Source organism: Rhagoletis zephyria, unplaced genomic scaffold, assembly GCF_001687245.7.
Source record: "Rhagoletis zephyria isolate East Lansing unplaced genomic scaffold, Rhagoletis_zephyria_1.1 Rzeph_scaffold_08101, whole genome shotgun sequence".
In the NCBI taxonomy this organism is placed as follows: Eukaryota; Metazoa; Arthropoda; class Insecta; order Diptera; family Tephritidae; genus Rhagoletis; species Rhagoletis zephyria.
In genome coordinates, this window is record NW_016165181.1 from 6,729 (window position 1) to 19,536 (window position 12,808).

Genomic DNA, 12,808 nt, shown 5'->3' on the forward strand with positions numbered 1-12,808 from the left:
TGAAGTAACCAATTGAAAGTAAAACTCAATGCAACACAAAAACCACATCCATTGTTCAAGTCATCAAAAATTTCATATTTGTTCATTCCAAAGGTTTCAGCTTTTAGCAGAAAGCATTACATTTAAAAATTATAATTTTGCTTTGTGTGCGGTAATGCAATGTATAGTTAATAAACTTTTAATTAAGATGCACTTTTTATTATTTAAGTTTCGAACTTTATGCAGTCAAGAGACAACATTCATCATGCATTCTCTTTTTGCAGAAATAGTGTAGCTTAAATGTATGTAAAAGCTCTGCGATGAAGCAAGACGAGATAAGTTTTCTGATTACATATTTTCAAAGCGATTATAGTTTTCCTGGCAGGTAAACTCGGAATGCTTCCTGCGTTTTAAGTTCCTTTCAGTTTTGACTCAGTTGTAGTGTTAATAAAGTTTGCACGTCAAATCGAGGTGTGTAAGTGACAGATTTATATGTATCCTGATATACGGTTGTACATGTAAGCATTCAACAAATGCATATACAAACATATAGTATATACTTATATATGTACATAAATGTTTGCGTATGTGACAGGTAGTTAAAAAGTTCTACTATTCCAATGGCGATAGCAACTTCAACCGTGCGAAATTTATACCGTCAAGTTTATTTATTTACATATAAAACTGTGTAAAATGTTATGGCTTGCAACGCATGTATTCCAAATTAAAACTAGAAATATACCCGAAGGCGTTCCGGGTGTGCATATATAGAATTAAGTTGTCTCTTATTACACTGATGACAAACCATTTACAACGGAATTTGTTTAAATATTGCAGCCTAATAAAAAAAAGAAAACACGTATTTTTAAATTGATTACAAAATAATAAACCTTAGAGATCTATTTTAGAATATTATCGTCAGAAGGACTTCTGGCTCATGGCATATTTGCGCTCATCCAGTTGCGACGAAATTTTTGTTAGTTGTTTCCAGAAATAATTCAAAATATTTTTGGACTCGCGATATCTAGAGTCCGACCGATTAATCGGCCAATGCCGGGGCTAGTATAGGCCAAAAGAATAGGCATCGGTCGTTTTCAGCCGATTCTTGAAGGAGGTTATGTTATTTAGTTATTTGATCAATGATCATGTTTCCTTTTGTTAATATAAATGTTTATAAGAGCATTTGTTCTTAAAATTAATTTAATTCAGGTTTTAATCGGCCGATTCTTTTCCCATTAAACTCTGAATATAATTTCATTTTAAGAATAAATGCTTTTATAAGTTTTTATAATAACATAAGAAAAACGTTTTTATGTTTAAACATAATCAAATAACTAAATAACAATACCTCAGTCATGAATCGGCCAAAAACGGCGGATTCCGGTTCTTTTGACCGATATTAGCCTCGGCATCGGCCGATTCATCGGTCGGACTCTAGTGATATCGCCTTATCTTCGAGACACTACGAAAAACAGTAATTATTAGAGGTGGAAAAATATCGGCGATACTATAGATATATCAATGGTTTGACTTTTAAGAAAATACTATCGATTTTTTAAGACTATCGATACTATCGGCGGTAATGAAAGACCAATAAGGAAACTGTCTTCCTCGGGGGCACATTATATATAATAAATAAAACGATAGGTCTTGGCCACTCTTACCAATCTGAATGGCAGTTTGGTAGTTCTTATTACACGAAAAAGGGGGAATCGAAAAGCTACGTCTGTATTTATGCGCATTCTTCACCTCAAAAAATAAAATAAATAAATCGAAAATTTGTGAAGTTGGGAGTTATTTTTGAAATCTAAGGAAAGTAAATCTTCCGCAGCGCTGCTCAATATACTTGGCATCGGGATTAAAATTAATGAAAAAATTAATTAACCAATTAATCGTGCATCCGTAATTGCAACACTTTTTGTATGATAAAAATTACATGTACATATCACTCATTTACTTTAATAGTGGCACAACTCAAACAACCAAACTCGAGAAAAACGGCTTTAAAGTTTTGAATTTACATACCGTTACCTTAATTCACTAAGGCCATAACCAACACTTTTTTAAGAAGGGCGTTTTTCACAGATTTTGGTAGCATGTATTGAAATACCCCTTCAATAAAAAATTGTTAAAGTGTTAGTACTAGAAACAACGGAGCTACATGCTACTTTTTAAAAAGCCCTACTTCTTTTTGATACTCTTTTTGAAATGTTTTTTGCTTATCCTGAAAAACAAAAAAATGGTTGGTTAGGGCCTTTGTGAATTAAGGTAACAATATACTCCCACAGTTAAAATGAATGCATATTTTGTTCCAGTTTTCTACTGGTAATCGGTATAGCTATGAAATTACACAACATAGATGAAGAGGTAGCGGTTATTTTTTGAATTGTGACACTATTGAAGTAAATGAGCGATATGTTCGTTTACCTATAAAACATTATAGTCTTGTGTTAATAATATGCATATGATAATGAAAGTCAACGTAAAATAGGAATAAATCAAGCAGTTACTTTAATAGTAATTAGGGATCTTAAACCGTTCAGAATAGTTAATAATAAAGTTTTTTTTTTTTAATACATATGTTTAATGTTATGGATCCTCGGTATCTTCTGTATTAGTATGGGGTATCAAATGCCTTTGGATTCCAGCGTCATCTCTTGAGTCGGAGTGAGTTTTCAGCAAAGTCGAATTAACTACACTGTGCAACAAGAAAAAAGTTATGAAATACACCCGAAACGAAACCTAGTGTAGCTTGTAGCTATGATCGAGTACAACATAAATATAAGTTCCGTATAGTTCCTGAGCCCTCAATTTTTATTTTATTTAAAAACCGTTATGTTCGTGCTTGATGCACTTATGTATTAACTGTTTGCCTAGTTTTCATCAGATTTGAAAAACCAAACCTGTTTTGAAAAGAGGATTTATAGACCTTCAATGTGTAACAATTTTTTGTTAGACATAGCTTGTGGGGAGTTTTCGTCGGTTAAACTTTAATAAACCCCTATTTTTCCTAAGTTTTCCAATATTTACCATCGCTGATTTCAAAAATTTCTATGAAAGTTGCCAAATATGTATGTATAAATGTTACCGATATAGCGGTGCCACGCCCATTTTCCAAAATTTTATCATAGACGTATTTCTTGGTAAAGAATTGTTGCAAGCATCAATTTTGAATAAATTACTTTAATATTTACTGATTTATCGAAGATTTCGTATTTCTCTAAATTACCGTTATACTGGACGTGGGCGTGGTTATTAACCGATTTTAAAAATTTTCAGCCTTTGGTATGCTGTATCAAGGCTAACAACTGTGCCAAGTTTGGAAGAAATTGGTTCAGCGGTTATGAAGATTGTATACACATGTAACCATAAGTGGGCGTGGCTACGCCCATTTTCCAAAAATGAAAGTACTCCTATTTTTCGTCTCAAAGTTATTGTATATATCAATTTTAAGTGAATAATCTTCAGTAGTTACTAAAATATCGCAGTTTTCGTATTTCTGAAAATTACCGTTATATGGGAGGTAGGTGTGGTTATTGTCCGATTTTTCCCATTTTCAATACACTCCGTCCTACGCCCCAAAGAAGTGCACTACCAAGTTTCATTAATATATCTTAATTTTTACTCGAGTTATCGTTTGAACAGACGGACGGATGGACGGACGGACAGACAGTCACCGCTTAATCGATTTCTCTTTTCATTCTGATCATTTATGTATTTGAAAAACAAATAATTTTTATAAAAAAAAAATACTTCAACTCTCATATAAAAAAAAAATATATATATATATATCTCATGATCCAATGATCGGATCTAAACCAGATTAGTATGGGACTACCTCTGAGACACTACCTTTCCGATTCAAAAATTATCAAAATCGGTTGACGTGGTGCAAAGTTATGCATATACATAAAAAAAAAAATATTCCGACGAACGGATAACCTCCTCTTGTTTTGGAAGTCGGTTAAAAATAAATGACTTTTTGTACCTTTACACGCCGCGCAGTTTTTTGACACTTTTTCCGACAGGAAAATCCGGGGTTAGAAAACTTTGGAATTAATCTTGGTTCAAGCAAACCGTGTTTTATCTTGATTATTCACATCACGGATTCTTTTTCAAAACGAACGCTTCGTTTTAATACATATGCGCGTAATAGAATTGAATATTCACCACTATGCAGCACTTTCCTTGACGTTTATAGTAAGATCAACTACATTTCTTATTGATTTTACTATTTTTCCCCTCAGTGTACTAGTACAATTTTTTAAGAAACTTGCCTGTTTTTACTGGTTTTACATTTTCTAATATTTTTCAAAATACGTCACATTACAGAGTTGGACGCAACAATGAGGTGGATGACGCCATTGGACCGGCAAACGCGCGTCACAAAATCGTTGTTATGGGTGCGGCAAAAGTCGGCAAAACCTCCATAATCACACAATTTCTATACAACACATTTAGCACCAAATACAAAAGGACCATCGAGGAAATGCATCAAGGCAACTTTTCAATCGCCGGCGTTAGCCTGACGCTGGATATTCTAGATACGGCCGGCTCCTATGAGGTGAGTGTGAATGTACGAATATATGTACATAAACAGTACTAAAACTAGCCCAAGTGAGTGTTACACACACACACTATAAAATATGTCCGGTAAACAACATCTCCCAGTCGGCAAAATAAGCATTAGGAATGCTCCTTTTTGATCTTTTAAAACGAATGGCCTTCCTTTATGCCAGTTCTGTTCAGTTTCCATTAAAAAGTGAAAACTAGCAATAAATAATAATGAGGCAGATTAATTTTAACTTCACATCAAATACGCAGCGACATATCAAGAGCGATTGTTTTCTTTATTTGTTTTCTACGGTTTTGGTGTACACCTTCTCTTCTGCCTTCCAATGTCAAAGCTAATCGAAGATCTTCTAAGACAACTCCAGAAGAGAAAGCCCTATAGAAAAGCCCTGCTTGAAAACATTTATTTGGGAACGCTTTTCAAATTGCCAACTAGGTTGTGTGTTCATATTTGTATATAGGGTTTTCCAGAAATCCAATATACATATATATCCTTCACTTTTAATTTATTTGAAACGCGTATGTATTATATATGAAAATAATCTTTTGGTGAAGAAGTAATGCAACGTGCGAGAATTTTACTTCCCCAAAGTAAAAAATTCTGAGCGGATAAATCGAAGTAAATCTACATTTTTAATTTTTCAATATCCTTTTAAAGGTCATATTCCTATTATTTTCGTGTTGAATTGAATTCCTTTTATCCTTTTAAAAATTCTGTCAACCTGGTGGAAAGCAAAAAAGCTACATATGTATGTACATTTACTAAAAATCTTCTTCTGAGAGACGCCAACAAATACAACATAAATAGTACGTCGTAGTTGGAATTGACTTTCACTCATTTAACCTCTCAAACCTTCCACTCGAAGGAATTTTACAAGTGTCTGTGATTAGTACCAACTACAAGAGGTCGGAGACAACAGGATCGCTAGTTCTTGTGGCGATTTCTCCCTAATGCGAAGTTTACTACTTCATCCATCTAAAAATCCTTCCCCCAATACCTTATATTTCTTTTTTCGGAGCCAAATTATGCTTGGCTGGAGCCCTTCATACAGCTGAACTCGGTTTGAGTGAACCATCCCTAATTATGATTACAAACTGAGTTTTCTGCAGAGGTACGCAAGGTCAGCTTGATAGTGGTAGTGAAAAGAAGTTCTACTTAGCACACTCCTCAACGAAGACGAAAATTGCGCTTTCACCATAAAAGCTTTATGAGTCTGGGTTGAGACAATACAACTCTATACAAACATATATACATATATGTATGTACATCGTGTGCATATAAATTTTCGCAAAAAATTCCATATTTTTGGACACCCTAATGCTCGCATATACACACAGCCATATGTATATGTGCGTACGTGTACACGAAGTTGTTGTTCACTTGCTGCGGTTGATTGCAGTCGCTGGACGTTGAAGATTGCATTGCTCAACCTCAACCATTTAGCTGGGTGGAGCACAACCAATTCGCATGTGGTAATTGCTATTATACGCCTGGTCCAGTGAAAAGGCGATTAGCCGGCTTTTATGTGCGGCCGCAGTAGTTNCCATTTAGCTGGGTGGAGCACAACCAATTCGCATGTGGTAATTGCTATTATACGCCTGGTCCAGTGAAAAGGCGATTAGCCGGCTTTTATGTGCGGCCGCAGTAGTTACCTTGCCTAATCCCTTTTTATTTTCGTTTCCCTTTTACTGCTTTTATACTTCATGTTTCCATAAATAAAAATGGTTCTCTCTAAAAAAACATGTTTTAGGACGAATTGGGTCGCTATAAAAACGATCATATTCATTTATTTTATTTCTTTTAGGAAGCGTTTTCGAAATATACTTACTTACATACATATATATAATATATATATATATATATATACAAGCAAAATCATGCATCCTTATAGAGTTACCTCGGAACTTGCAAGGAAAATCCACTTTAATTTATTATTGTGTCATGTGAAATGTTACAGTTAGGATGTACCTAGCAACAGATTTGTTTGTTATAAAGTTATTCCCTTGTCCTTTATTAGATAAGAATTTTGGCACCAGTTGGCACGAAGAGAAGCGACTGGCGTGCTATTTCAGACTCAGCCAAAATCGGTTAGGTGATTACGGTGCCAATAAATAAGATGAAGAAGAAGAAGATACGAATTTTGAGAAAGCATTTATCAGCAAATATTTCTGGATATATTTGCCACCTATGTGAAAAATAAATTTTGTATTCAAACGATCCGTCGGGGTTTGAAATTACGTTTAAAGTACGTATTAGGTATGTGCATTACTGATACGATATTTCACATGCCAATATCGTTGCTCAGTATATTAGTTAATTTATATNATATATATATATATATATATACAAGCAAAATCATGCATCCTTATAGAGTTACCTCGGAACTTGCAAGGAAAATCCACTTTAATTTATTATTGTGTCATGTGAAATGTTACAGTTAGGATGTACCTAGCAACAGATTTGTTTGTTATAAAGTTATTCCCTTGTCCTTTATTAGATAAGAATTTTGGCACCAGTTGGCACGAAGAGAAGCGACTGGCGTGCTATTTCAGACTCAGCCAAAATCGGTTAGGTGATTACGGTGCCAATAAATAAGATGAAGAAGAAGAAGATACGTATTTTGAGAAAGCATTTATCAGCAAATATTTCTGGATATATTTGCCACCTATGTGAAAAATTAATTTTGTATTCAAACGATCCGTCGGGGTTTGAAATTACGTTTAAAGTACGTATTAGGTATGTGCATTACTGATACGATATTTCACATGCCAATATCGTTGCTCAGTATATTAGTTAATTTATATCGATACAATATTTTGTTTCGAAAACTGAAATGCCGGAAACTTGTATCTATGTTCTCTGCGCTCCGGGATTCAAAATAAAATTGAGTAGTTGGAAGAAATTTTCGTTCGCGCAAAATATCTTTTGGCGTAGTATCGAGCCAAGGTATGTACACTAAAAACAGGTAGAAGCCAATTTGTCGTCAAACTTTCAAAAGTAAAAGTTTTCNAGCCAAGGTATGTACACTAAAAACAGGTAGAAGCCAATTTGTCGTCAAACTTTCAAAAGTAAAAGTAAAGGAGAGTAAAAATAAGAATAAGCGTGGGTAAGGGAAAATAAAAAATTTCATTTCACTGGCTGAAATTTTTAAGTAAATTTTTAGGTTTATTCTCATTTATTAATTTTTTTTAACGTAAATTGGTTTATCGCATATTAAGCTATCACAACTGGATTGATGAGTTCCAGTGTTGTTGGAGGGTATTTTCGGTAGCGCTACACTGCTTTCCCAACGTTCCTTCCGCGAAAGACATTGCGGGACGTTAGTGGATATTTTGCGTTGAGTTGTCGCGTTTTAAATATGTGACCTGGTCTACGGAAAGGGGGCTTAGGTGTCAAAAAATCAATTTTCACTTTTTGGTTGATTCGGATGGAAGATGAGATGCTTTTTCACGTGGTGAAAAGCAGAAAATCCTAACTTGCTTAGATGTACAAAAACGTCACTTCTTCAGTGTTACTTTTTTAAATGTTCCACACTAGCAACTTACACGATGAACTATAATAATATTCCGACCAACAACAACACTTACTGGACCAACAACAACACTTACTGGACGTCCGGCGCGGAGAACAATTAACGAGATAATGAGAAACTGACGAAACGAGTTGCTTACTTTTAACAGCTTTTTCACAGAAAACTAGTTTTCGCACGTAAGCTCCCTTTTCGTAGACCAGGTCACATATGTGTAAATATCGTCGCTAACATGTCAAATTATCGAATGTGAAAATGGGTACTTTTCAGCAAAAAGACTGTTATATAAAATGTTATTTTCATTAGGAAAAGGTGTGGGATTCGACACTTTGTTAAAGCCAGTATCGTCGTGCAGTTTCATAAGTAAACNAAATTATCGAATGTGAAAATGGGTACTTTTCAGCAAAAAGACTGTTATATGAAATGTTATTTTCATTAGGAAAAGGTGTGGGATTCGACACTTTGTTAAAGCCAGTATCGTCGTGCAGTTTCATAAGTAAATACACTATCAGTTGATTGCCAAAATTGTAGGTATATTGTATATATATGAGATCACCTATTTTTTTGGCAGTTAGTTTGTGGCTCTCAAGAAAAAATGCTCGTAATTTTATTTCCTTAAGAAAATTTACAGCAACGGCAAAGTACTTTTTGCGTAAAAATAATATTAGCTAACCTGCGTACGGTACGATTTGCAAAGTATTGTTTTATATTTGTATTGCGTTATATCCATGGATTTAGTGCCAAATTTTTCCGGCTTTGTTATTAATCCTTCGAAAGAGATTTTGTGAATTGCACCGATTTAAATCTTACGATTTGCAGAACATGCCTGTGCTTTGTATCCAGCTCTCACGAAACTCAAACAGTCCAATAAAAAAAGACTGAAGAAATTGAGAAGATATTTTATGTGTCAAATTAACTTAAGGCAGTACGCAGTTTTAAAACAATTTTCTAGGGTTTTCTAAAGTTTTTTTGTGAACAAAGAGCACAAGGCATCCCATATTTTCAACAGGAATATATCGCTGTTTCATGATTTCGTGAGAAAAGAGTGAGACAACAGGTTGTGAAATATCAGAAGTCAAAATCTCTTGAACACTACTATTCACAAACGAAATAATGGCAACTTTTTCTTGACAGTTTCCTTAGGAGCTGGATACTAAGCTTTAACCGATAACTTTTGCAACATTAATTATTACAAGGCTGCAAATGCATTTCCACACTTACTCGTTTATACTCCGTGCTTTTAAATAATTGACAACCAAGAAAAACGAAAACAAATATTTATGCAGGTTATAAAAACGTTTTTCCTATTTTAGATATGACACTGAGGAATTTAATTCACTAGCCGAATTAAATGGGAATTTTATTCATCACCGTATACTTATACTCGCATTGTGTCGTTCTTTTTGCACTCTTTTCATGCAAATAAGAATCGATTCACTGCGTTTATACTTAAAAAATATGCATATCTAAGAGAAAACAATAATAATATGTAAATTGTTCACTCATTCTCATTGCCTTCTCATTCTTTTATTTTTCATTTTTCTGTGCGTGCGTTCTGTCGCCCAATTTGAGCAGTTTCCAGCAATGCGCGCCCTCTCCATCTCATCGGCGGATGCATTTATTCTGGTATATGATGTCACCGAAGCTTCCACATTCGAGGAGGTTCGCATGATACGCGATCAAATACACGAGACCAAAGCGACCTCAGCTGTACCCATTGTGGTTGTTGGCAATAAAATTGACCTAGTCGCCGAAAGAGAGGATGCCAGAAAGGTAAATCAGACATTCAGACTTATATTCATATGAAGGCATAGAGACTTACCTATATTTGCTTCTTTAGCGTATTATATGAGTATTTACTTATGTATGCATATGGGTGCACATATGAAGGTACAAACATTGTAGTACCGTAAATTTATTATCAGAATTTGTAACACATTAACGGCGGATTTCGATAAATTTGTCTAGAGCTAAAGACGCTACCGAGTTTCTGTTATATGCATGGAGTCGAAGACGTCGATAACGATATTTAACCGGAGTTTAGTGTTAACCAGACATTGAGTAACCGGCTAAGTTTCTAACCAGTTTCAAAATTTCAGTTTCAGTAAATTGAAAAGATAAAGTAAATATTGCAATATGGTTTCATGCGAAAGAAAGAAAGCTTCGATTTAAAGATATTTTTTTGATCAGGACTGCCATCTGCATGAAAAATCTATATACTTATCTTACTTACGATATCTCCTTTATTATTTTATCAAATGAATGATATCTCATTTTGAAGGTGAGCAGCTCGCGTACATGCGAAAAATAGTCACGTTGTTCAAACGTAGTTATTTATTTAAAAAAAAATGTGGTTATAAAAAAGCTGAAAGCACTGTATCCGGTCAATAAAGCGCCATATTTTCCATAATACTGCATAAAATGGAATGATTGAAACGCAATTTTAAAAGAAAGCTTCACTGCTTGAGGTTAAAAGAAAAACTTTTCGATAGGGTTAAAATTTTGGGGACTTAAATATATTGAGTAAAATATTGAACGGCATTTAAATGCTCTCTTAACCAGAAGTAATAATTTTGAAAAATGTGTATCTATATATATTTATTAAACAAAGTTGCTTACGTAATATCGAACTTAGCTCACATAGGACAAGAGCTGTCTTTTTGTTGTGTTTACAGAATACAGTTAGAGTGCGCTGCAAATTATTACCGGTTCCAGTTACAGCTGCCGGATTTGGAAAATGTATTTATGATGGAATTTTGTTTAAAAATACAAAATCAGCCTTATCATGAGTTTCGTTTTGCTTGAACCGGTACACTTTTTCACTTTTCGTTTCCGTGTATTAACTACAGGGGGATGAAAAAATTTCGCGTGAAACTCACGACAAGGCTGAATGAGGAATTTCTGGCGCGCACATTTCTTTTGCAAATATGGTTCGATTGCTTCGAAGATAATTTCCGTGTTCGTAGACTATTCGCGGATTAAATTATGGAACATTGTCTCACGCAACCGCAATTTACAAAGATTGGCGATTGCAAATAAAAAACCTCAGCAACGCGCCCAAGTTAATGCAGGACGACCTAAGGAGGAACAAGCACCTTAACAACTGAAATAAATTTATTTCGTTGAAATCGATCAGTGTTGTGCGATTAACTTTGTGATTTAACGCCAGATCATTGGAAAGATGCAAGTACTTCGTCGCGGACACACCACGCTTTGGTTGGGTTATTTAAAATGGCAATGGGAGATATCCTTTCTGACGATCAAAAACCTATAATTAGTGTAGATAAATGTGGTAGTCGTTAAGTGAGTAGTTGGAAAAGTGTTGTCCCAAAATGTTCCAACAAAAAATTAATTTTAGGCGATAGGAAGTTCGCCGGGTGCGCTAGTTTAATTTAATCAAATTGATAAAATAAATACAATTTTACAATGTGGGTGGTAAACTAAAGAAGTTTAAGAACGCATATAGCCGAAAATATATTTTAGGAGGGTGCCACCAGCTTAAAAAATTTAATTCAATAGATTTATAAAATAAATTAAATATTACAACATGGGTATCAAACTAAAGAGGTTTAAGAAAGTTTACTGTCCAATATTAGCTTAAGTAGTTACAGATTTATCACAATTTTCGTATTTATATAAGTTACCGTTGTTATTGTTCAACACTCAATGTTCGTACCGTGTTTGGTGAGGATCGATAAAGCGGCCTCGAAACACAGCATTTCAACACAAATCGGCGGTACCTCTCCCATTTTTCACAAATTTTAAACTATCCTATTTTATGCCGAAATTCTACTTCCACTACTAATTTTCAACAATTTGGATCCATTAGTTACGAATATATCGTAGTTCTCATATTTTTCAAGAATACTGTTATATAGAGTAGTGCGATGTCACCCATTTTCAATATCAACCTCTTTTGGGTAAAGGGCAACCTACATACCAAATTTCGTTGAGATACATTTGTATCTGAATTTCTGTTCGAGTCATCGTTTACAGGGATAGGCGTGCGGATATATCTAGCTGCCATCGTTCTACGAGCTGGCTTCATTAAGCCTTACGCCTACAATATCGACAACATCTCGTACAATTAGATCAAGTGGAGGTGGATTTAGGACTCTTTCGTCTACTTCTGAGCGCTATTGATTTCGCTGTATTATAAGTCCAGAGCAGCCTGCTTACGAAAATTACCCCTTACTTCTTGGCCTTGTTATCACTTGCTGCAAGATTTCCCTCATAAGTAATAATCCTTTGTTCGTGCGCCTCCATGGATACAAGGTTTGTCTTGATAGGTTTTAAAGTGCGGGTTTCAAAAATTTTCTACAGTGACTTTGCTTGCTTTCGTATGAGAAGCTCTGTCTGACTTCGGTACAAATACTCTTCTAACGTCCCTCCACATCGGTTGAGTATAGCATAGCTTCAGAAATCGGACGGTTTCTAATCATGCTTTAAGCAGGGATCACACGATTTGTACATTTGTACACAAAATGCCAAATTTAGATTTGTCCACATTTGCGCATTTGGATAGCGATGTACAAATGATTTGTTTTGCGATCAGACGATTTGGCTGCCAAAGATCCAAATGATTTGGCACACATTTGCGCACAGCAGTAAAGTGACAAATATTGTCCACATTCATTCACACGATTTAACCATTTGGTCATAAATACTTAAACAGCTGATCCGGTGTCAACCATACTTTTGCATTTATGATTTCGTGAGATTTGAAG

At 34.7% G+C, this 12,808-nt stretch overlaps 1 protein-coding gene across 1 annotated transcript in view; it reads left to right on the forward strand.

Annotated features, from left to right (window-relative positions):
* Window positions 1–4,311: 4,311 nt before the first annotated feature.
* Window positions 4,312–12,808, forward strand: part of LOC108374750 (ras-related protein Rap-2a) — a gene marked incomplete at its 5' end in the record, with an annotated part of 15,667 nt that continues 7,170 nt past the window's right edge. Inside the window, 2 exons of the mRNA XM_017630767.1 lie at window positions 4,312–4,543; window positions 9,657–9,854. Of these exons, the coding sequence (XP_017486256.1) occupies window positions 4,312–4,543; window positions 9,657–9,854 (430 nt within the window). The remainder of the gene's footprint in view (window positions 4,544–9,656; window positions 9,855–12,808) is intronic.